Source organism: Engraulis encrasicolus, unplaced genomic scaffold, assembly GCF_034702125.1.
Source record: "Engraulis encrasicolus isolate BLACKSEA-1 unplaced genomic scaffold, IST_EnEncr_1.0 scaffold_27_np1212, whole genome shotgun sequence".
Taxonomy (NCBI): Eukaryota; Metazoa; Chordata; class Actinopteri; order Clupeiformes; family Engraulidae; genus Engraulis; species Engraulis encrasicolus.
The window spans coordinates 863,143-887,329 of record NW_026945566.1 but is presented as its reverse complement, the minus strand read 5'-3'; the positions used below and the strand labels follow the sequence as shown (position 1 = coordinate 887,329).

Below are 24,187 nucleotides of genomic sequence, written 5' to 3'. Positions count from 1 at the left end.
AATAAACAACTAAAAATCTCACACAGTGTCCCTTTAACATATTAGTGAAAGAACAATAAACAGTTTAATTCTCTGCTTTCAAAAATACGTTTTTTTCCCCCCGTACCATATGCTATACTACACTGTTCTAGGCCTGGCCTGCGCATCAATCCAGACACTACTTAACAAAGTGATATGTAGCTATGTGCACACGTGAAGGCCACAGAGCACGCCTCAGAAATAGGCTAACAGGGGTTCCCAAACTCTACCATGACAAGGCCCCCCATATACCGGCAGATTTCAGCCAAGGCCCACCTAGCATGGGCCGTATTTCTTTTCTATGTAGGCTACCGCCTTTCACAAGTCAATGTAATTTCTGCATCCTTAAATCCAGCTACAGCAGGAAACATTTTAGTAGTTTGTCAGTGAAGCCATTTCAAAGAGTCGAATAGAAGTTATTCTTAAAATAGGAATATTATCTAGCTTATTTTTTTGGTTTATTTTGCTTTACTAAAGTTATTTAATGTATTCAATCATTTTTGTTTTGCTGTACTTTTCCTTCCAACCAGCTGCAGCCCCCCAGGGGTCCCCGGCCCCCACTTTGAAAACCACTGCGCTACAACAAATAGTGTTAAAAATGGACAAACGTTTCATTAGTGACATAGGCATAGGGCTGTACTGCATAAGCAAACACGACAGTTCTCAGTGGCATTCAGACATGTTGTGCATTCCAATATGCGACCTTGCGTTCTCGATTTGGTCTTGTGCCCTCACGTTTTGCTGATGTCCCGCCTCTGTGGGGAAAACAATTGTGTTTCCCCGCTGTCAGCCTAGCCTCAACAAATTTTGGGGGACTAGTCTTCATTCATCCAGTTTGCAAATGACTTTACAATTGAGTTTTTGCGAGATATTGAAATATAATGCTGATGTCAGTGATGTCATGAGGTCATTATCATTATAAAGTGCCTCTGAAGGTCCCAGCCATAACCACGCATTCATCAAATGTATGTAAAATGAGGATTCTCTGAGCTTTTATTACAAATGTATAACCCTTAAAGGATCAGTTCAGTCAATTTCAATGTGCTGTTGTATTGCTCACGCTACCACTTGTCAGTACCCGGTGATGCCACATTTTTCGGCTAAGCCCTTTCTGAGATATGAGCTATTCTAATGGGGGCAGCGTTTGTTTACATTTTTTTTAAATGAACATAGGCCTACTCCAAAAATTTTCCCAAAAGGTACCGCTGTTTGCTAGTTGTCTGCTGATGTAGTATATGCTTTCGGATGTTTTTGGGAATAAATAAAAACGTTTTTATGAAATGTAAACAAAGCGCTGCCCCCATTACAATGACCAAGATCTCGGAAAAGGCTGAAGAAGAAAGAAAAAAAAACCTCAGGTACTGACAAGTCCAGGGTAATGTGAGCATTGCAACTGCATGTTGAAATTGACTGAACTGGTCCTTTAAGACATGTATCTATACTAAATGTAAGGAGAAAAGGAGAAAAGATATTCACACACTTTTTTTCCACATTAAAATCACAACAAGGGAGCTTTTGCGGTGTGTGAATATCTTTTCTCCTTTTCTCCGTATACGTTTTTTGAAATTCTGCACCTTGTTACTTTGGGATGTGTGCGCACCTTACACTTTTTGATCTAGGCCTATACTAAATTTACCATTTTGGGATTCTTTTTCTTAATTTTATATCACTTTCTGTAGGTAGGTGAATTTGGCATGTCCCCAACGCGAGTGTGGGGGCATCTATGAGTACAACAAGTCATTAAATAACAGCAAATGAAAAACATTTTGATAGGGTCTTACTGTTATCAATAAGAGCTTTCATAAAAGGGTAATCCTGAACATATATTTAATTAAATAATTAGTGTTTTATACATGTCCCTGAAATCAGTGTCCACCCTGTCATTATGTTGTAAAATGGCCTTTTAATATAGTAAAGGATGTCATCAGTGACATCATGACCACCATTTTGACACTCCCAAATGATGGTTGACACACACTGACCTCTTATCAGTAAATATTTGCGCCTTAATTTCCTTCATATTGTCTCTCTTGCTGTACGGTGTCAAGCTTAACATGTCCACCTTAGTATGGGTTATAAGACATAACATTATATTTCAGAATGTTTTAACTTGTTAATGTACATTTTTAAGTCTTTTTTTAAGGGGCTTTTATGCCTTTATTTGATAGGACAGTCTGAGATGGTGACAGGAAGCGAGTGGGACAGAGAGACGGGGTGGGATCGGGAAATGACCCCGGCTGGACTCGAACCGCGGTCCCCGTGGGCATGCAAGCCCAAATGTGGGGGGCCAACTTTTCTAGCTGAAGACCCCCCATAAGCTTTTCAATTGCTAATTTTAGCTGAAAAAGTCCACCCTGTCCACCCTGTCACCCTATGGCAGTGGTTCTCAAACTTTTTCCATCATTTCCCCCCTTCAGAGGGTCTGAATGCTTCCGAGCCCCCCCTCGGGCAGACTGATTTTGCGATCGCTGCGCAGAATCAAAGGAAAGGTGAGATTATACAAAGAGGGACTGCAGTCGAATGCAGATGTGTATTCATTTCTTATGCTATTCAAATTCATGACAATTAATAATACAATATAATAATGATAATATAATGTTGGTGAGGACTTTAAATTTATTGACTTATTGGCGCGACAGGAAATCATTAAAAAAAACCCTCCAAATCAGATGTCACACGCCCCCCTTGAGATGCCTCCGCGCCCCCCCAGGGGGGCTTAGGCCCCACTTTGAGAAACACTGCCCTATGGCCATTTTATGAATGGAAGGTTACATGACAGAAGAAACACCAGTGCCCTTGTCCTCCCTGTCGAATTTAAATGTAATGAAAAACAAATATTTTTTAAATATAGGCTACAGTAACCTTGTGTGTGATTTCCTGATGTCCAAATGATGACTTAACAAGGCTATTAAAAAGTGTTGCTATTCATTTCTGTTATATATTAGGCTATTTTAGTTATTATGCAACATAACATTTACATTTAATGAATGTATTTATTAACATAATACATTTAATGAATGTATTTAATTAATAAAGTGTTTAAGCTTGACCAACATGCATTTTCAACATCCTAAGTGTAGCTTAATAAAATGGGTATAAAGTGAAATGGGTGCTCTCACTTTGATTTTTTCGAAATTAATGTCCCAAGGGCACTTTATAATGACTGGTACGAGGTCACAAGCACAAGTGGAGGACGCAAGGTTGCATATTGGAACTTGTCTGCAAGCTTCAAAAAGCTCAGCAGCTGTGCTTCAGTCACTCCCGTCTTGACATACAATCCCTGCCCACAATTCTCTTCCCATTTGACGTAGAAGACCGGTTTGGACTGCTTAGTTCCAGTCTCCAATGCATAGAGCCGGAATATCAAGTGTGCTGTCTACACCGTCCATGTTGAAAATATTTTTTCTAGAAGGACATTCTAGTAGAACCGTGTCAATTGTGTTGTATTTAGGCTACATGCAGGTCAATAGCTAGTACCACTACAATAAATCTATGTCACAAAGGCTTTTAAGCTAGTAGTAGCCTATGCCCGTTCACATAGTATCAAGAAACCCCAAATGACAGAGCAATGTAATGAAGTAATCGCATAGGCTACTCAAATAGGCTGCTCTCATTATTAAAGAACGAACCCCTCTCAGTCTCAACCCGTTTAAGTCATCACTATCACATCATCCATGCTCATCCGTCGTCAAACAAAAGATAGAGTGGCTTGGGTTTTCAACAACGAGGTCAAGGAGGAGTCGCAGTTTAGAAAGCATATGGCGCCGTGGCAGTGGCTGCTCCGGAAACCATCTGTTCACCTTGCGTCGCAACCTAAACCACTCAAAGATTTCTTGAACACGGCGATAGGCTACATGTTCATGATTATACATTTGTTTTATGTGTTGCTCAATATCCTTATCTAATTCTATTTTACCGCAATAACAAGATCGTATGTTTTACTATGTACTTTTCCCGCTGGTAACTTTGAAAAAACACAGCTGACTAACGCCTGATTGGACACGGGATTACACTATCCGTTGTAGGAAGAGAAGCAACCAATAGAATCACTAGATTTCGGCCAGTATTCAAAGTTTAAAAGGCTTGAATGACCAACAACGCAGCTGCTAACAAGTGGGAGGAGTTACTGGGGGAAATCAGCTTCAGAAACTTAGTGCGTTGCAGTCGGTGGAAGTGAAGTGGACGAAAACAGGTATGTTTGTGTTCTGCGTTGTTTTATGCGTAATTTGGTGAGATCGGAAACATTGGTCATTGTTTGTTTTTCAGTGCTTGTTCTAGCGAAGAATAGTTTGGCGAACATGGCCTCAAACTACGTTAACCTTCAAGCTATTCGTTTTTGTGAACACGCTGACTTTCCCCAAGTCATCACGCTATCGTTAGCCCAACCAGCTACGGGTTATTGTGCGTAAAGATGATCGCCTTTACCGAAAGTTCTATTGATTTGGATATGTAGAGATATTTGGGCCCATTGCTATACTTCTTGGTCTTGATAATAACATTGTTTTGGTACAGTTGATCTATTGCTTCGTCGCATGTTCCCGTCTGCTAATATTAGCGAGGTTGCTAAATTGGCTACCATAATCTTCTGCGACTAACTCTGTGCAGCACGAATAGAACTAATTCGTGCGCAACAGTAGCAGGTGGTGGGGCAGTGGCTGGTTAACCTACTGTTGTCTGTTCGTGCTGGAAACAACTTTTAACCAATGTAGAGCGTTTTCAAAGTTATCACGGAAATTGCTTAGGCGGGAAAATGGTGGGTGGTTATTGTTCTGTGGACAACGAAGCAGGAACTTGATCGGATTAGATCAGTAATTTCCTCGACGGGATATCAAGCGTATTAGTGAGAAGGGGGCCATGTTTCATTTTACGGTTTGGTGTTTGTGTTGACGTAAGTGTAGATTTGTGTACTGCATTTATTTGTAAGTTACATGGTTTTAATTGTACTTCTATACTTATTTCCAGCACTCAGACGTAATGGGTAAGGATCCTAATAAGCCGAGGGGTAAGACGTCCTCGTACGCCTTCTTTGTGCAGACATGTCGAGAAGAACACAAGAAGAAACACCCCGGCACTTCCGTGAATTTCTCCGAGTTCTCCAAGAAATGTTCCGAACGGTGGAAGGTGAGTTTATACAGTATTATAGCAACGTTGTAACCATACTTTGTTTTTCCGGGGGGTTGGGCATGGTCGATGGGGGTGGAGCGAGCTTTAAACGTGCAGTGCAATCTGGATAAGACCGGAAATTTTGTTTTGTAGTGGCCTAGTCTAAATGTAGCCCTCATTCCTAATTGTATTCGTTATTTCTTCAGAGCATGTCTTCCAAGGAAAAGACGAAATTTGAAGACCTGGCCAAAGGCGACAAAGTTCGCTATGATCGTGAGATGAAAGACTACATTCCCCCCAAGGGGGCAAAGGGGGCGGGGAGGAAAAAGAAGGATCCAAACGCCCCCAAGCGCCCGCCGTAAGTATTGAGCACGCACACTGAACATGCATATGGGTGATCCATGTCTGGCCTGGTTTGGATTTACAGTAATCCGCATTTCTTTGTCTTCCCCTTAATTAGGTCTGCATTTTTCATCTTCTGCGGCGATCACCGCGCTAAGATCAAGGCAGAGAATCCAGGAATAGGCATTGGCGACATTGCCAAGAAGCTTGGTGTCATGTGGTCCGAGCAGTCCCCGAAGGACAAGGCCCCGTATGAACAGAAGGCACTTAAGCTGAGAGAGAAATATGACAAGGTAAACCTGGAAATGTTAATCTGCCACCACTGCGCCTCTTTGGGTTTTTGGCTAGTTTGTGACTGAACATGTTGTCTGTGTGCAGGAAATCTCCGCTTATCGCGCTAAGGGTGGCGGCAAAAGCGATGCTGGTAAGAAGGGAGGACCTGGGCGACCAGCAGGCGGCAAGAAGGCAGCACCCGTTGATGATGACGATGATGATGATGATGACGACGATGAAGAGGACGAGGAAGATGATGAGGATGACGACGATGATGATGACGACTAAACTGCTTTGAAAACTCTGCTGGGTTATTTTCTAAAACAATGTGAAAATTTAATGTTAGATTTATACAACATGTACAGAAGTTTTTTTCTTTCTGGTTGTGTTTATTTTTTTGTAAATAAATCTGACTCCTTGTTTTGTCATGGTTTTATTCCACTAATGTCCATGGGTTCAGTGGAACAAGTTGAGTAAATTTGAACGCTTGTTTATGGAGGGTTTTGTAATAAAGTTTTTATTCCTGACAAGTTTGCCTAAGTTGTGTTTTGTTACTTTGAAGTTAATTCTTGTACACTTCTGAATAGAGGTAACTAAACCTCCAGACTTTTCAAAGAAACTTGAAATATTTAATTGCAGTGAGTGAAAGCCTTCACAGCGACCCCACTGATTATGGTAATTCAGAGGTTTTGCCAGTCATGGAATTTGGCCATTTTAGCATGTACAGTCGGGAATGTTTTGTCATAGATCGTGTTGATGGTATGATGGTCTTTGATGCTACAACAATCTAGGAACAGGGGTGGGCAATTAATTTGATCTAAGGGCCAAATTGGGTTTAGTATAGTGGCCAAAGGACTTGCATATGTGAATAGTGACACATTCATTGCGTATGCCATTTTGCTGGCATTCCTGCACGTTGTAATGACAATGTTGATGAATAATAGTAGCCTATAAACTTGGTCAAGTTTAATCCGCCAAGTCACCCTGTTTTGGGTAGCCATTTTGATGTTGGGTGGATTTAAATGTCTCAATTTAAAGTTTTGCGGGCCTCATGAAATGGCTCGGAGGGCCACATGTGGCCCCTGGGGCCTGACTACCCACCTCTGATCTTAAATGTGATTAAATGGAGTTGGCCAAGTTTTTCTTAAGGTGCACATAATTTCTATTGATCTCAAGAATTCATGTTGCCTATTCACAAGGTACTTTTCCCACAAATACCACCTTCAAATTTTAAGCATAACATGGAAAATTGCACTTTTCATCACACGTGGCAACTCTTCCATTGTCTGCCATTTTAACTTACCAGAAAGACCTTTTTTAGTTGCAAAACAATGTACCATGCTCATACAACTAAATATTAGTTTATTACTTAGTAAATGTTAATGAAAAGATTGAATTTGGCAATAAGCAGCAGTCTTGATGAGCAGCATAGTTGCAATACCTACACTGACCACCATCCTACACAGTGCACCTTAAAATCAGTATGTTGGGTATTTCCTTGCATGGAAGGTTATTGAAATTCCGTTTTATGTTCAGGGAAAATCACAGAATTTAAAATCGGACTTGGAGTGGGAACCCTGCTTTATCTTAACCAAGTGTGAGCCTATGCAGGTCACTGAAAAGGGCAAGCTTTTGGCCATTACAAAATTTCTCTCCTGGGTGTAAAAAAACCCTCCCCAAACAATCAGGTAAAAACATCCCATTTATTTGAGAAAATGGAGCCAACATATATTTTTATAACTTAGATATTTACAACTTCATTGAAAGGCTCCACTTTCACTGTAGAAATCTATTTACATTGTACAAAAGCAGCATATACACCCATGATTTCTCACCTCGCAAAGTTTTCACATTGGAATAAGCACTGTCCAAAAGAATTTAGAACCCACTATTGCCCACAATTTACCCCCACAGAAGCTCAGAGTGCAAGAGTCTGTAAGTAGTCCATGATTCCCATTTGATTTCAATGATACCACAGCTAGAGAAGAGAAGTCCACAGTTTCAAGTTCTGGAATTTCACTGCATAAGACTCCTGTCATTGTCAGCAATCCAGTGTTAAGGAAGAGGGAAAAAATTAAAAAGGGAAAAAATCACCTTTGCAGTGATAGATATGAAGTATCAAGTGGTTCTGAATCAAAAGTTGACACACCACCCCCTCCCAGATGCCTTGCTGAAAGAAAAAGACCCTGGAAAATCATCCAAACTGTAAAAAAAATACATAATCCTTGGAGTATGATATGGTGAGGAAGAGTGCATTTGGAATGTAAACATCTAATGAGAGAAGAATGGTGTCCACATCCTCATGATCTGCATTTTGAGTCAAGTTGGGATGGAGGCATTCTAGTCCACTGTCAAAATATTTACAAATTTTTTTACACTCTTTTTCTTTTCTTTTTTTGTTTTTAAACAAATCCACTTATTCCACACAGAAAATAACTGGAAATTTGGAAATTGCACTTCTTTCAGGCTGTTGGTCTCAGACAGCAACAATATTGTTCATTTCCCACTTCTGCGTAGTTTTGCTGTTATCACAGTCTGCGATGAAAACTTTGTGTAGGATGTCAGAACGGTCTAAGCACTTTCCAGTAGGAACATGTGTGAAGCGGTGAAGATCCTAGGAGGGGGAAAAAAAAACTTAAATTAATGCTTAATTCATTGACAAAAAAATCACTTTATACATAGAATTGGTACATAATCCTGCTTATCAACCCACCCAGAAAAAAACTCCCGCACACAGATCATTTATCAATGTTTCCATCTTAGATCTATATCAGTTTACCTGATGAACCTGATGAAGGTCTAAGACTGAACAACAGTAGAGACTAAAGTAAAAGCAAAATGGTCAGTGTGTGGGAATTCACTAGTTTTTTTTCGGATTAGTGATTTAAGGGTCATCTCCAACGCACCTGTCAACTGAGGTGTCCGAACATTTTTTTGCATCAAAGTTACATCAACCCACCTTGAAGTACCGCCACTCTGTATGCTCATTCATGTTGCAGTGTGTGATGATCACATCCGAGCCATCAGCGCCCTTCGTCAAGCATTGGTCATACTGCATCAGCTGATGGGCCTCGTTTATCCTGAAGAGCTGTAAAGATATTAAAGAGACAGGTTTTTTAGCAGAGACATTGGTGTTCTGGACTGTCTGTTTTGAAACGTGACTCATTAACCCCCACTTACTTGGTTGCCTCCCATCCTGTGGCAAGGTCCGATCTCCACATTTCCTCCGTTTGTGTGACCCATGCTGTCTATGCAGTAGCTGGTTTCATAGCCACGGATCTAGGGGGAAAATACACAAAGTTTTACAGCCAGCAAAATAGAAACATGTTGGACAGTATCTTGTTGAACAGCTACTCATCTGTGAATGCATTTAATGTGAATAAGTGAACAGAGGTAAATGTTAAGCACCTCGCCCCAGTCCACGTTTTTGGGTGGCAAAGGGTAGGCTTCGGGTATATCGTAGGCGATCTCCTCCATGAACCACTTGAAGCTCTTGCATCGATGCTCCTCTCTGAACTTCTTCAGTTCACTGATGTCACCGTAGGCGAGTGTCAGCGTCTCGGGTCGACTGGCATAGAAGTAGTCCTTGTAATCGTCCCACCATACCTCCACCACACGCACATAGTTCTGAAAAGGCGAAGCACAGACACAGACAAGGCTATTGTGAAACCCCATAAGAGATGTATGATGTGCATTATGTCTTAGAGTTACGTATATCAAATCTTCCAGTTTCTTGCAGACATTTAACAGACATGTAACCCCATAAGAGAGTCTAACAAAAAGTCTGACAGACAGACAGACAGACAGACAGATAGACAGGATGGATAGACGACCTTGAGGGTTGGTGAAGAGCCCACATGGGCAGGAGGTGGGTTGCCCTCCCAGCCCTGCAGGCGGTAGATGTGGCCCACACGAGAACACGGCACAAACAGCAGCTGCCCACCACACTGCCAGATCTACACACGGTACAGGGTGAAAAAATAACATTAGCATTAAACATACTATGACGTATAGCAAAACACTTTTTCATGCAATGTCAAAAATATACTTTTTTGGTTGACAAATTGCATTGAATCACACACACATTGCCAAAACTTAATAATTACAGAAAAAATAATAATAATTGATCAATAAACAGAAGAATGAATAATTAACATTCAATATGCCTAGCTAAGTCCGCAAACAAATAATTTATAGTCAGATGTTATCAGTGTTCTATACCTTATATGAAATCTCAAAGTTTTCTCCTCCCCAAATTTGAAGGCCTGGATCGTACAGACCCAGCTCGAAGAAGAACTCCCGTTCTATGGCAAACAATCCACCTGCCATGGCAGGGGACCTATGAGAAACACACCAACGTGTGGAAGAGCAAAGAGACCGTTATATCTTATGGACATACACTTTCCAGATGTCAACACTTTTTCCCTCTTGTGACATCCTGGTATAAACACTGACAAAATTCACAAACCAACAAAGAGGACAAGACAGAGTGGCACCACTGGAAGCTATTCCAGCTGTTTACACACAATTTCCGAAAAGGCCACAAAAATTTGGTCAAGACGCAGCCGCATTTTGATGCAGCCAATTATTTACGATCAGAAGGAATCAGAAGAGAATGCTGTCGTTTAGTGACAGCAAAGAAATTAGTAAGTGATTGGGTGACACGGACCGAATGGCTGGGGTGAGTTTATGAGAGATGAAGTAGGCCAGAGCCACATGCTTTTCTAAGGCAGAGCTTCAGAGGGGACCGCCCGGCCACCCCCTCCTCTAGCTGAAAGGAGTCCTAATCCCAAATATCATTTCACAATCAAGATCCAATCTAGAACTTCCCATTTCAGGAACAAGGACTGATTTTGTGTCTAAGAAACCATGGTTTCAACAAATATGTCTCTGTGCACAGTTCATTCTGATTTATATTACAAATATAGGTGTATATACAATAATAAAGCAATCCTTTAATATTTACTCAACATCTACAACTACACTATAGACTAACTCTACAAAGGTGAAAGGTGGGTGCTGCAGAGAGACTAAATGCAGCTCATTAGTTGCAGTGTTAAGCGATTATTGATTCCTTATAAACTTTACATACACACTACAAGCCATTAGTCACTAAGAATGGCTACACACGTCAATATGACCCAAATAAATGGTGTAAATGAAGATTAAAAATATATACACTAGCTTCTCACTGGCTTGGCATTCACCGAGGGTTGAAAACAAGGTAGCAATTAGTCTTACTAACCTCTCTGCCAAATGTGCTGCAACATTCATACAACACCAGGGCCATGCAAAAGCCGCTCAAGCAAACTGAAATGGTCTGATGAACATTTCTAAGCCCCATTTTGTTTTAAAAAGAAAGTGAGAATTAGAAGCAGAGATATAGAAGTGATGCACTTTTCACAGAGTTAGAAGCCCAAAAGCTGCAAGGTTAGTTAAGCCTGTCACTAGATAACCAGTCAGTAGGTATAGAAAGCAGGGATAGGGGCCACCACCAAAGGAACCAAAACACACACCTGGAGATGTACTGTACACATGATGCTCACTTGTATGCTCAGACACACACATGGGCGCAAGGACACAGACACAGGCACACGCACACGCGCACACACACACACACACAGACACAGGCACACACAGGCACACACACACACACACACACACACACACACACACACACACACACACACACACACACACACACACACACACACACACACACACACACACACACACACACAGACACACACACACACACAGACACACACACGCGCACGCATGCACACACACACACGCGCAGACAAACGCGCACACACAAAAACAACCCCAGGTGTGGTTTGCGAGTCCCTTTGGCTCCGCGCGGCGTGCGGTGTGGTGCTGATTTACCGATAGGGTTCGGTTCTAGTTAATCTCTTCTGCTTCTCCCTGTTAGTGAGGGGCACGCGCTTCCAGAGCATGCTCCAGTCCCATGCTCCTCTGGCAAAGCCATCCTCGTCCCCTCCCCCCTGAGGCTCAATGTTGAATGTCTGGCCATGAATGGAGTCAATGAGGGGCACCGTGCACGCCGTTCTGAGACCCGCGCCGGGCCACGGAGCAGGGGGAGTGGAGTGGAGTGGGGTGGGGTGGGTGGATGAGTCGCGGTGGGTGGTGGGGAGAGTTAGGAGGTGTTGGTGGAGAGGGTGTGTGGGTCACAAGCCGTGCACACACACATACACACACACACACAGTCGCACGGACACACGTTCACACATCCACACACGTGGAGCAGGATGGGGGTAGGGATAGACAACAACAAAAAAACAAAGAGGTAGGAGAGAGAGAGAGAGACAGGGAGAGAGAAAGACAACGTGTTTAGATGGACATGCATGGCAAACATTTACCGATATGGTTCGGTCTTATGCTGTCTCTTAGCCTTCTCTCTGCTACTGAGCGGCACACGCTTCCACAGGAGGCTCCAGTCCCACGCTCCGCGCGCCAGACCGTCCTCGTCACCCCCCTGCTGCGGCTCTATGGTATAGTCTTTGCCGTCTATATAATCTATCAGGGGCACGGTGGATACCGTTCTGCAAATGTCAATCACAACAGCAACTCAGGACACACATTTAACAGCATGGTGAGTGCAGGGATGACCAAGACGAGCGTCTGGTTCTTCACACCTGTGTTTAGTGTTTAAAGGCATTTTCAGTGCAACAGCTGGTAAATTAGAAACTACAGCTCATACTCCAGAGGTTCTGTACATTTTAGGTGAGCCTAAAGCTACGATGATGAATAAACATGGGTGAATGATGTAGTCAAAATCGTATAAGTTCCACTGGCAATTTTAACCACTCAGACTAGTATCCTGTTTATTCAGTGTAAACACAAAGCAGTGGTTACTTTGCACATCAAACAACCTGTCATAACAAGCCTTGGGGATACTTTATAAATGGCAACAAATAACCACAGCATATACAGCAACTCCGACAACTTGAAACTTTTTAACAACAAATAATCCCAAACACAGACAAAGCATAGTGAATGTGACATGCATACCTGTCTTTGGAAATGGGGGCCACTAGAGGAGCGTACCAATTGATGCCCACTTCACAGTGAGCATCCAGGTAGATCAGGACCTGCGGAGAGAGAGAGAGAGAGAGAGAGAGAGAGAGAGAGAGAGAGAGAGAGAGAGAGAGAGAGAGAGAGAGAGAGAGAGAGAGAGAGGAGGATTGTGGTGAGGTCTGGGGCCTATACTAAGAAGCTGGTTCAGGAGTAAACCAGGTGGAGTTAAGAGGCAAATCATCTAATAGAAGAGTATTTTCTGAAGAAAATGAGGACTCCAGGCTCTTCTATTAGATGATTTACCTCTTAACTTCACCTGGTTTACTCCTGAACCAGCGTCTTAGTATACCCCACTGCTGTGGTTGTCCCTGGGTCCTTTTGTGGGATTCTCATATCATTCATGCAAAACAATACCGATCAACTCCTAAAATATTAATGCAAATTAAAACAACAAAGCATGGTTTCTGCTTGGCAGAGGTGAGATGAAGTCTAGGATTCAAGGATATTTATTTGTCATGTACATAGAGACACTTTCGTGTCACTTGTAATGAAATGCATGGCCGGTGCAAAACAAGTGTGCAGAAGAAGGGTGAAGAAGAAATAAAATAAAAATAAAAGGTGTGTGTGTGTGTGTGTGTGTGTTCAATCAATGTAATTAGGAGGACTTCAGTAAGCAAATGGCATGAGGAAAAAAGCTCTTTCTCAGTCTCTCAGTTCTAGCTCTGTGACAGCACAGTCGCCTTCCACATTACATATCCCTGGCATGCTTACCAAACAGGCATCATCTTCTGTTTGACTTGGTTTTTGTTTGTGAGGTGTAGCAGTGCATTCCCAATATGCCTGCCTGACTCTGACGTTGAAAAACTGGCTGAGTAGCTTTAGTATGACAAAGCAGTGTTCAAAGAAACAGTAATGCGAGGGTAAAATGCTTGAGCCCACAGGCTTAGACTTTCATGTTTAGTATATGTGGGTTAAGCACCAATACCCATGCAGCTGCACACTTGCACACACACACAGATATGTGCTGATGATGTGTTGTGTACACATGTCTTTACATTTGAAGCACACATGCATACATTATAGAGTATACGCATTTATGCACACGTGCACACACAGACAAACCCATAGATGAACAGACCTGGCCCAGGGTAGCTTTGCGGGCGCCGATGCTTCTGGCCTGGATCAGGCCCTCTCTTTTCTCATTCCTGAACACCTTCACCAAGCCATTCCACTGCTTAATGTACTCCTCCAGTCGCTCCTTCAGATGGACTGCAGGAGAGAGAGAGAGAGAGAGAGAGAGAGAGAGAGAGAGAGAGAGAGAGAGAGAGAAAGAAAGAAAGAAAGAAAGAAAGAAAGAAAGAAAGAAAGAAAGAAAGAAAGAAAGAAAGAAAGCGAGAGAGAGAGGACAGAAGGGGGAGCAAAATAAACACATACAGTTAACTTGCGCAACGCTGTGGCAACCACAACTTGCCAGTTTGCTAACTCTGTGGTCTTGACTGGGCAGGTTGAAAAGCGTGACCAGTTAGCAGCAAAATAGTGGGGAGTAGTCTCAGCAGGGGACAAACTGACACCACTTCAGTGTTCCCCGCTCCACGAAATGAATACAGCATCGCCTGAATAGGTTTACCATGACAAAAGGCACAGTAGAGATGCTAGAAGTGAGATGAGTGCCTGCTTTTAAAGTTCACTACGCAACATTTGTGTTTGCACAATGGAGGTGTGTGCCCTGTTGTCTTGAGTGTACCACAGACAGACCTTGTCCCTTGATTGCTCAAACAGACACACGGTGTCCCCCACACTGTGGCCCTCTGTAAGACCACCTCCATTGTTTGATGACATCTACATTTTTACAATGCAAACAACTACAGAAAGGACAGTTATTCCTTAGGTGCATAATCTCCCGACCCGCCTATAATCCCATGATAAAGGTTTACTCCACTCATTCTATGGAGCAATACCAATACTACTAGCAATAGAGAAACTGAAAATCTAGTATTCGTGCTTTACTGGCATGAGATTCATGTGCGTCCCATCTTAGCAGCTGGCAAGTCTGCTCGCCAGTAGTTGAAATCCCATGGCAAAGACCAACAGCAATGAAAACACTGAAAATGAGTAACTATACAAGTTGGCTGCTGTTGGTTTTGATGATTAAAAAAACATAAATAGCAGAAATATTTTTGTTCACTTTCTGTTCATTATATTTACTTTCTATTTTTATACATTTTTGCAGCCACAGCCAAGCAGAAGCAATCCGTAAAGCCACCGGGTTAGAGACCTTTGGAAAATGCTCGCCTTATCAGGCCGAGTTCTGAGAGAGACTGCTCTCGAAGGGACCTGAGCAACCATTGTCTTAGCAGCTGCCTTAACCACAACAAGGAGGAGATTGCAATGCGACATCCCGCGCTCTGCGCAGTGCAGTCAACAACGAGCTTGTTTTGCAGAACCGCAGGGGTGATAGAAGGGACTGGGGTTGGGGGGAGGAGGGTTAGGGCGAAATCAACAGAGGCAACCATTGCATACCTTTCAGCAAAAGAGTTGGTAGAGCGCTACTAGTGTCCCTCAAAACCAACTGGTGCTCTTGGAAGGGGTTCAATGTTCAAAAAAGACAGAACTAAAAAAATCCTTGGTCCAGGCACTTCAGTTGGTTAATGTAGTAACTTTATTTAAGGGGCAAATGCATTAAAAAACACCAACGCGTTTCGGCGCTGTGGCCTTCATCAGGGTGTCATACCTTTGTTGCTGAAGTCATCGATCATGACGATCTCGGCCAGGTACCTTCGGGCCGTCCTCTTGATGACACTGTGCACGGTCCTCAGCAGCGTGGACCAGCCCTCGTTGTGGAAGACGATGATGACGCTGGCTGTGAGCAGGTTGTCGTCATAGTGCCAGTATTTACACCTGGGAGGCAAAAGACATATGGGGCAGGCTTTTGAGAGGACGCCCTGTCGTGAATGAGAGACCCTGCTGTATGCACACGTCTGTGAGACAAACTCTTCACACCTAAGGATGAGTGAACCACTTTTTATCTTAATTCACAAACTGTGAGTCTGTGATTAAAAACAAAAATGAGGCTTGCAAGAGGGATGAAGAATGCGAGACAAAATAAACAAGGGAATAAAAACAAATTAAAATAATTAATTAAAGTTAAAAAAAATACAGTTACAATAACTTTAGTTACAAACAGGGCTATGAATTAACAATTTTCATCACCAGCCACAATGGCTACTATAGATGCTGATTTTACCAGCCACAGACTCAGTAATGGGTCAAAGTGGCACGTAAGTTGGTCTTTTGAACAAGATAAACTGACATTTTACCAACATTTGGCCGGTTAGAGCCCTGGTTACAAATAAACTCAAATAGTTCAGTGAGTGCCACCACATCAACCTTCACACATCCCACACTCTAGTGCCTAACTGAGGCCCAGCAGTGAGTCAGAGGAAAGGCGATGGGTCTGACTCTGGGCTTCCTGCTTCGAGGCGAGCTGTAGTGACCTTGTCTAACTTCCTTACTGTGTGCCTCACGCTCCACAGCTGAGCTCAGGGACTCAGGCAGGCAGGCAGGCTAGGCAACGCGGCCCAAGTTGACTACAGGCAGCTTGGCAGGCAGTCACACAGCGAGCCACGCTCCCCCCCACCCCACAGGCTAACATGCTCGAGCCGTGGCATCCAGAGAGAGGGGCTTATACAGAGAGAGAGAGAGAGAGAGCAAGCGCTGCTAATGCTGCAACAGTGACTGCCGTGCCGAGGTATGCACTGCAGTGACTTGCGTGGCTATTTTTAGATGTGTTTTTAGCGCAGTACAGATTGTAAACATGTCATGGAATAGGGGGGAGAGAGCAAAGGGATGAGAGGAAGAGAATGAGAGAGAGATAGAGAAAGAGATGCACAGAGGGAAAAGAGAGGCATGGCCGCCTTTGGATTTTGGAGTCATGTGACACTGGCATGTGGCAGGCTCCATTGGCTGTATGCAAATCAGCCAATGCGGTGTAAAGTTAGCAGGGGCTGGCTGGGACCGACTCAGAGAGAGAAAAGGGGAGGAAGGGAGAGAGGGGGAGAGAGAGAGAGAGAGAGAGAGAGAGAGAGAGAGTCAGCAACTGACAGATTCCCCATGGGGAGTTCAGCAGGGTGAATCCAAAAGGGCCGACTGTCCTGTCTGGCAAGGCAGGGAGTTTTATTACATTAGCCCACACAAATGGCCCCTTTGTCAGACCAAATGGCGTGTGTGCCTCTGTGTGTGTGTGTGTGTGTGTGTGTGTGTGTGTGTGTGTGTGTGTGTGTGTGTGTGTGTGTGTGTGTGTGTGTGTGTTGTGAGATTAACTGAAGCACATAGCCTCTACACAGCTGCTCAGGAACTCACACAGCCTTTCTTCCCTAACAGCAGAGAGAGAGAGAGAGAGAGAGAGAGAGAGAGAGAGAGAGAGAGAGAGAGAGAGGAGAGAGTGAGAGAGCAGAGCTAGGCGCGCGCGCGCGTGTGTGTGTGTGTGTGTGTGTGTGTGTGTGTGTGTGTGTGTGTGTGTGTGTGTGTGTGTGTTCGTGTTTCCTGTTCCAGCCTGCCAATGTAGTTCAGCAGGGTGTGAGCTTTGAGCTTTGTGCCTCTGTTGATCACAGCTCGCGGCAATCACATAACCCAACTTGTTTTTCTTTATGCCGACTGAAAAAAAAGAAGCATACCGGTAATGTCACTCTGTGACGACCTTAGCCATCTTTTCAAGAAGCAGTGCAAATATCTAGGCCTACCCGTTTGTCTTTCTGCTTAAAACCACAGCCCCAAAATGTACAAATGTGCAAACATGATTGGACTTGCAAAAAAACGACAAAACCCGGCACGCTCCTTAAGGTGTCCATTTAGCTAGCCTAGTGTCTGACTGCCAACTAGGCCAGCCACAAACACATTATCTGCAATATAAGCCTTGGGGCAGCCCCGCCGTTGTCCCTTTCCAGTAAACTGATAGCTGCTTAAATTCAGCATTCTTGCGTCTGAGTGAGCATGTCCACAGAAGTCCCACAGAGGGCCTTTTAAACAAAACACAACACTCACTCACTAAGCAGAAGGGAAGTGGTCAATGACTTGTTATTTTAAAAAGATACACTTTTGCAACTATGTAAAAAGGTATTGCAAAATGTATCCGTTACAGTAACAGATAAATAGAAATATAATTTTAAGACATGACCATTTGCCCAAGTAATTGTGGGCTTTTCTTGTTTGGGTTTATGTTTTGCTCAGTCAGTCTCTATTCAAACCACAGCCAGCACTAAGGGCATTCTGGAGGGGGAATCCATCAGTGACAACAGGGAATGTCAAGTAGTGTGGGGTCAGACAAGCTATGGGAGACTATGACCTGTAGTCTTGCATAGCTCAGAGAATGGCCTAAATTCTCAAGTCCCCAGTTTTACTTGTAGCAGTCAGATAGGCATGGTCTACCACCGTCTGTGTACTATTCCTTTTAATTGCACATCTACCAAAACTAGGCTTTTCTCTGAAAAATAGTGATAGAAAAAAAACCTAAATTGTGTAGGCCTAATGCTTATTGAGTTAATACAGCCTTGAATGTTCATCTCAAGATGAGTAAATTAATCATGATGTGCCCTGTGAAGCAATGGTGTTGCTGTTCTTTGCACATCACAGAATTAGGCCACTACATTCATACATACCCTAAATTTTGACAAGAATACAAATGGACTTACGGATTTTAATTGTAAAACACAACAGTAATATTACAGACCATAACCGTAACTAAAATAACTTCAGAGTACAGAAGGATTTTTAAAATGTTCTATTTTTCTTCTTTTTGCAAGGAAAGAAAACACAACACTGCTTAGTCATCGGTAAGCGGTTAGGGCGTCAGACTTGCAGCCCAAAGGTTGCCGGTTCGACTCCCGACCTGCCAGGTTGGTGGGGGAAGTAATCAACCAGTGCTCTCCCCCATCCTCCTCCATGACTGAGGTACCCTGAGCATGGTACCGTCCCACCACACTGCTCCCCATGGGGCGCCACTGAGGGCTGCCCCCTTGCACAGGTGAGGCATAAATGCAATTTCGTTGTGTGCAGTGTTCAGTCAACACCTGTGTGCTGTGGAGTGCTGTGTCACAATGACAATGGGAGTTGGAGTTTCCCAATGGGCTTTAAATGACCCCCTGCTCCATCTACTGGAGCAACGGTGGTATTGCAAATAGGTATTGCAAATAGACAGAAGCCAATCAGGACTTTGCAGGGGAGGGACCAGAGTTCCCTGAACAAGTGCACAGAGCTCAGTCATCAGATGTTTCAAAGGAATATCCTCCTCATCATCGTTTGCAGAACCCTCACAGAAGCATGTACACTAGTGGGACATAGCCTAGGTTTTACTCTTTCCATGCACCAGTTTAATCAGCAAACACAAGTCAGCTGATAAATATCCAGGCCAGGGACATGGCAGCGGTTTAAGGAAGTGAAGAAAAAGTCTTTCTGAGAGGAAATAAGTTGATAGTTTGACCATCCAGAAAATATAATATCCCTACTCTGTTATTGACTAAATGCTGGAGCAGGTGCACATCATGGGGAAGCACATTGATGACAGATCCGGGTCTTTTTTTCCTGAATGCTTGAATCCTTATGTGTTTGTGTGTGTGCAGGAGTGAGTGTGTGTTTACTACCTGCCACGTAAACGGACATTGTGGTGCCCACACACTTGCACACAGCCCGGGACAACAGGGGGACCGGCAACAGAGCCGCCCTTTGTTTGGCAACTGGCTATCAGCCAGGTCCGGTGCAGAACTCCCCACCAAAGCCTATTTGCATTTCCCTGTGGAGTCTGTTGCTTTTGGTGTGGCTCTGTGTGAATATGTGTGTGTGTGTGGGGCCACAAAGTACTGCAAGCAAAGACTGTAATCAAATGTAGGGTATGAGTAGCTGATGTATTAAGCCATATCTGATCCACATACGTCAATGGATTTGGGGATTATATATATGTGCAAGCACCCACAAGCTCTTTCTTCTTGACAAATTCCCAAAACAACGTAAAGTAAACCGATCTGAGGTAAATTTCCTCCTTTAAATACTCTGATAAAACACTACTGACTGTGTATTAGAGATCTTACATCATCCATACCACAAAACCACTACTGGCACCAGCAGTTGCTATGCCAGCAGCAAGGTGAAACAGCCCTGGATCAGTCATGGATAAAGGCAAGTGAACTGCACAATGTGTCTGAAGCTCATCAGCAGACAGCGTGTTTCATCTAAGCAGACCTGGCTTCTTCAGTATATTTGTCATTCACCTCTCTCTCTCTCTCTCTCTCTCTCTCTCTCTCTCTCTCTCTCTCTCTCTCTCTCTCTCTCTCTCTCTCTCTGCCAAAAGACATTCATGGTGGGTCTTACAGAACAGGCTGGAGATGAACCCAAAATGTGGCGCAGTATTATTATACAATGATCAAATACACAATAAATTGTACAGAAAAGGGGAAATGAATACTGTGCATGTGACACAACCCTGCTGGACAATGACTGTGAGTGAGTATGTGTGTGTGTGTGAGAGAGAGAGAGAGAGAGAGAGAGAGAGAGAGAGAGAGAGAGAAAGAGAGATAAAGCTGCAGTCGAATGTGTGAGTGAGCATAAGAAGCCCTGCCCTTCCCACATAATAAAGAGGAGCGTGTCGTTACTATTACATACCACTGCTGAGCTTATCACCCAGTGGTGACGTGGCTAGTCAGCCGCATTTCAGATGGGGGATTTATGTAAGTGGAAGTGGTTGAGGTTTTCTGGCGCAGGGTTATGAAGCAAGAAACGGACTACATTAATTCTGATTGACTGCTTAGATTTTGAGTGCGGGTGTGGTGGGGCCTACTTATGCTCTGGGGATGGAAGTATGGCGACAGCCTATTAGTATGAGCTAAACATTAAATAATAAGGCAACCCAAAAAAGACCCAAAGGAAAAATAAATCACTACCCTACACCTGTACACTAAATTGATCATGCATTAGCATAATTATTATCTGAAGGTGTGCCAAATAAAACGTTAATAACCTGAGCCCACTTATAATCTGTTGTAGACTAAACGCCTGATAGATGGACCATAAAATGTCTACACTGTAGAGACAAGTGAGACGAATACAATAATCTCATCAATTTAAGCAAATGTAGTGTACAGTGAGAAAACTTTGCTCATGCACTATTCTCAGAAATGCACAATGAATGTGAAAAAGACAGACCTACGACTAACCCTACTTCTGAAGTGAACAGAAGTTGAGGGGAAGTTGGTAGCCTAGCTGCTGATTCAACTGTGTGCATAATGTAGAGGCCGTGGTTTATGACTTTGTTGTATTGAGCAACACAGTTCAACCAGAGATTCTTTAAGTATAGAGATATGCCATTGTAATAGGTTGCTATGGGCACCTGACATGACCAGGTTCCGGTCTGCCTAAAGGGGGTGTCATAATGCTCCTAGCATTGAATAGAACAGTCCTTAGGTCTGCCTAGGTCTGCCTAGGTCTGCCTAATAGAACCAGGAAACAATGGTCCAATGGAACCTCTATCTCTACTCTCTCTGGTTCAACTGTGCCACCACTCCAGCCACTCAATGACTGTGGTAAATCATCACTTCACTGAACTTTGAAAAACACACTGACCGGTAGCAGTTGTGAAGAGGGAGTCTGTGGCACTATTGTTGTATTGCAATGTTAAAGTGGTCACAAACTGTTCCTATAATAGAACTATAAAAGGCATCTTTCATATGTGAATATGGCGTCACTCAGCACATTACAACAAGCCCAGATTTTGGGCCTTTGTCATGTCACATCAGTAACCTGTTCTATCAGTCCTCCTCCCTCACTTCGCCTAGTCAAACCCACTGTTCTGATGCATACCAGACGTGCCAGGAAACGCACAAATAGCAAAGAATGGAGAGGAAAAAAAAACAAAGAACAGACATACTTACTCTTCATGCCTTAAGTCATTGATGGTCCGATCTAACGAGATCATGTCACTAGCCACCATATTGAAACCAAACTCTTTGATGCTGGCCTGTACGGAGGACTTGTACTCTGCTCCCAGTACAAACGGCTTGGCTCCCTCCCCTGGTCCACCCTGCACGCCGTGGGGCTCTGGCTCTTTGGGCTCCAGGTTGCCCAGCGTTCCCCGTTTGAGCACGGGGTTAGAGTAGGCATGGGTGTGAGGCTTGAAGGTGACATATTGTTTCTGGATGATGTTTTGCTGGTTGCGCTCTACAACTGGCTGCTTGTCCACTCCATTCTTTTGCCTTATGGAGTCCAGGTCGACCTCCACACCTTCCACATGTGGCCAGGGAACCACAGGCTTGAACTGGTTGCCAGGTGCCTCGTTCTTCTGAGCCCCCAGGTCCTTAGGTTCCTATGGTTCAAAGAACTGTATCAGTGACAGCTTATAGATGGCAACATAAATATACGTATGTAACTGGCTTCTGTACTTTTGAACAGTGCACATAATAATGCCTCAAAACTTCAGCTATGTCTTTGAGAGCCTCACACAGGTTTTAGCAGCTGTTAAAATGTTATGGCACACTAATGTTAGGCTACTTATTACCCAGCCTTGTTTAATTGACTGCACTCACAGTCACTGCTGATAAAGCAGAGGCTTTTGGCAACATGTCACAGGCTTTTCATGTCACTCATTCAAAGATACTATTTTGTCACTTGGTGTGCTTGCTTGCATCCAGCATTGTGTGTTATAGAAGGAAGCGCTGCATTTCGTGGTTACTTTAGGTTCCAGAAGAGGTATGTGCCACTTTAGGTTGCAGAAGAGGTATGTGCCACGTGTCTTCTGTCCTCAAGCAAGACATCTAACGAAGACATTTAGAACTATTTGCCAGACGACAGCTAGCTAAAAAGCCACATTTGTGAATTCGGCATTGGTTGTTAGCTGGTGTGACTTATCGTGACACATTTTCTGACGTTAGACTACCTAATAGATGTTGCCTGAGAGGGTTTTGTTGATGCCACTGAGGAGACAGGCAACTCTGATAAATGACACTAAATGAATGGCATGACAGTCCACATACAAAAACGACGTTAACGCGAACATCAGAAGATAAGGCGCCATACGTGCAGCTTTCTACACATCAATGAAGTGGCATAGGACCTAGCGTTAGCATAAACCTTCCGGGTTTGAATGATATTGCTGGCAAAGCAATTGCAAGATAATGACCCTGGGTAGAGATTCAGAAACAACAAACGTTTGGTGGGGTGCCTTGAGTACGTATTTCAGGCGCAAACGGCCAGTAGCATAGCCATGTTTCCCTTATCACACAAACATCGCATCAAATATATGATTACGCTGCAATGGATGGCAAAAAAGTAACCATCATTTCGTTCTATGTCAACATTCTAGCCCGCTATCTCCATGACAACGATTTGGCTAACGTGCTAGCTGCCGAACCTTCACAGTGAAAATATCCGCATGATCTGCAAAGAATGATCACGTTTGTAATCATCACCATCAAAATCACCATAAGTGAAATGAATGCTGTACAATGAAATATGGTAACGTAATACGTACCACGTCGTTAGCGATAAAGGGCCCATCGCTTGCTTTTGGAGAGAGGGAAGACCAAAGCACCACTAGACCTAAAAAGGTGCCAATAACTAATATGCTGCGCAGAATAAATCCAACTTTTAACCTCATTTTGCAAATATAGTGGTGATATAGCGAACAGCTAGCGTCTAGCTAACCAGCTAGCAAGACTACTTGGTGACTCCCAGCTCGAGCCCCTATCCTGTTCCTTGTTAAGTTGCAGTGCTGCGCCTCTGTAGTTCGAATCCCTCTCGTCCAGTCTCTGCTGCCTCCTCAGTCATGCCGCCCTTCAAGCAAAACTTTTTTTCTCGCTCTCTCTTCTGACGGGTCTGAATGATGACAGCACGTTACTCCGGCTTTCAGTTAAGGCGTGGGCGCATACACGGATACAGCACACGGATACAATCCATCTGCCATCTGCCTAATTGCATATAGGTTGCAAGAAGAATTCAAACAGCATAGCCTGTTGATCATACTGGTGGTTAGATCATAAAACAAGAATAATAATACAATACTAGCCTATTGCTTTGCATTATTATTATTATTATTATTATTATTATTATTATTATTATTATTATTATTATTATTATTATTATTATTATTATTATTATTAGGCATATTATTATTATTAGGTTGGCCTATTATTATTATTATTTTAGCCTATAGGACTTGATGGAGTCAGTTAATTAAGTTAATTGTAGTCTATACAGTATTCTATAATACATGGAGTCAATTTAACCCTAGATCATTCACTTAATTGGCACCCATCTTCATTTACAGGTCACTCACCCTCCAACTAAACCTGACCTAACCCAAGACATTCAAGGAAGACTTAAGAAGGGATTGATTCCACGTCTTACCATAGCCATTGTGTGGCGTAATGCCTAA

At 43.3% G+C, this 24,187-nt stretch overlaps 2 protein-coding genes across 3 annotated transcripts; one reads left to right on the top strand and one right to left on the bottom strand.

Annotated features, from left to right (window-relative positions):
* The first annotated feature begins 4,091 nt into the window (after positions 1-4,091).
* Positions 4,092-6,266, top strand: hmgb2a (high mobility group box 2a). The gene is made up of 5 exons (XM_063192992.1): positions 4,092-4,210; positions 4,981-5,139; positions 5,328-5,479; positions 5,582-5,756; positions 5,842-6,266. Exons 2-5 carry the CDS (start codon positions 4,993-4,995, stop codon positions 6,022-6,024), a joined length of 657 nt encoding a protein of 218 aa, XP_063049062.1. The 5' UTR covers positions 4,092-4,210; positions 4,981-4,992; the 3' UTR covers positions 6,025-6,266.
* A 1,159-nt stretch (positions 6,267-7,425) lies between these two features.
* Positions 7,426-23,617, bottom strand: galnt7 (UDP-N-acetyl-alpha-D-galactosamine: polypeptide N-acetylgalactosaminyltransferase 7). Of its 2 annotated transcripts, none has more exons than XM_063192991.1 (12): positions 23,285-23,617; positions 21,690-22,120; positions 15,506-15,672; positions 13,913-14,043; positions 12,769-12,848; positions 12,117-12,299; positions 9,958-10,075; positions 9,570-9,692; positions 9,145-9,363; positions 8,917-9,015; positions 8,696-8,824; positions 7,426-8,350 (listed from the first exon to the last, which is right to left on the bottom strand). In XM_063192991.1, the coding sequence occupies exons 1-12, from the start codon at positions 23,408-23,410 to the stop codon at positions 8,213-8,215; spliced, it is 1,944 nt and encodes a 647-aa protein (XP_063049061.1). In that variant the 5' UTR covers positions 23,411-23,617; the 3' UTR covers positions 7,426-8,212. The 2 variants fall into 2 exon arrangements, with proteins under 2 accessions (XP_063049061.1, XP_063049060.1); XM_063192990.1 differs by lacking the exon at positions 12,117-12,299 and adding an exon at positions 11,623-11,805.
* Between the last annotated feature and the right edge of the window lie 570 nt (positions 23,618-24,187).

Coding starts and splice junctions, on each gene's coding strand:
- hmgb2a (XM_063192992.1), top strand. CDS start 4,993: ATGGGTAAGGATCCTAATAAGCCGAGGGGTAAGACGTCCTCGTACGCC. Junction 5,140..5,327: donor AATGTTCCGAACGGTGGAAG/GTGAGTTTATAC, acceptor TTATTTCTTCAG/AGCATGTCTTCCAAGGAAAA. Junction 5,757..5,841: donor TGAGAGAGAAATATGACAAG/GTAAACCTGGAA, acceptor GTCTGTGTGCAG/GAAATCTCCGCTTATCGCGC.
- galnt7 (XM_063192991.1), bottom strand. CDS start 23,410: ATGAGGTTAAAAGTTGGATTTATTCTGCGCAGCATATTAGTTATTGGC. Junction 9,364..9,569: donor GCTCTTCACCAACCCTCAAG/GTCGTCTATCCA, acceptor TCGCCTTTTCAG/AACTATGTGCGTGTGGTGGA. Junction 9,016..9,144: donor AAAACGTGGACTGGGGCGAG/GTGCTTAACATT, acceptor TTTTCCCCCTAG/ATCCGTGGCTATGAAACCAG.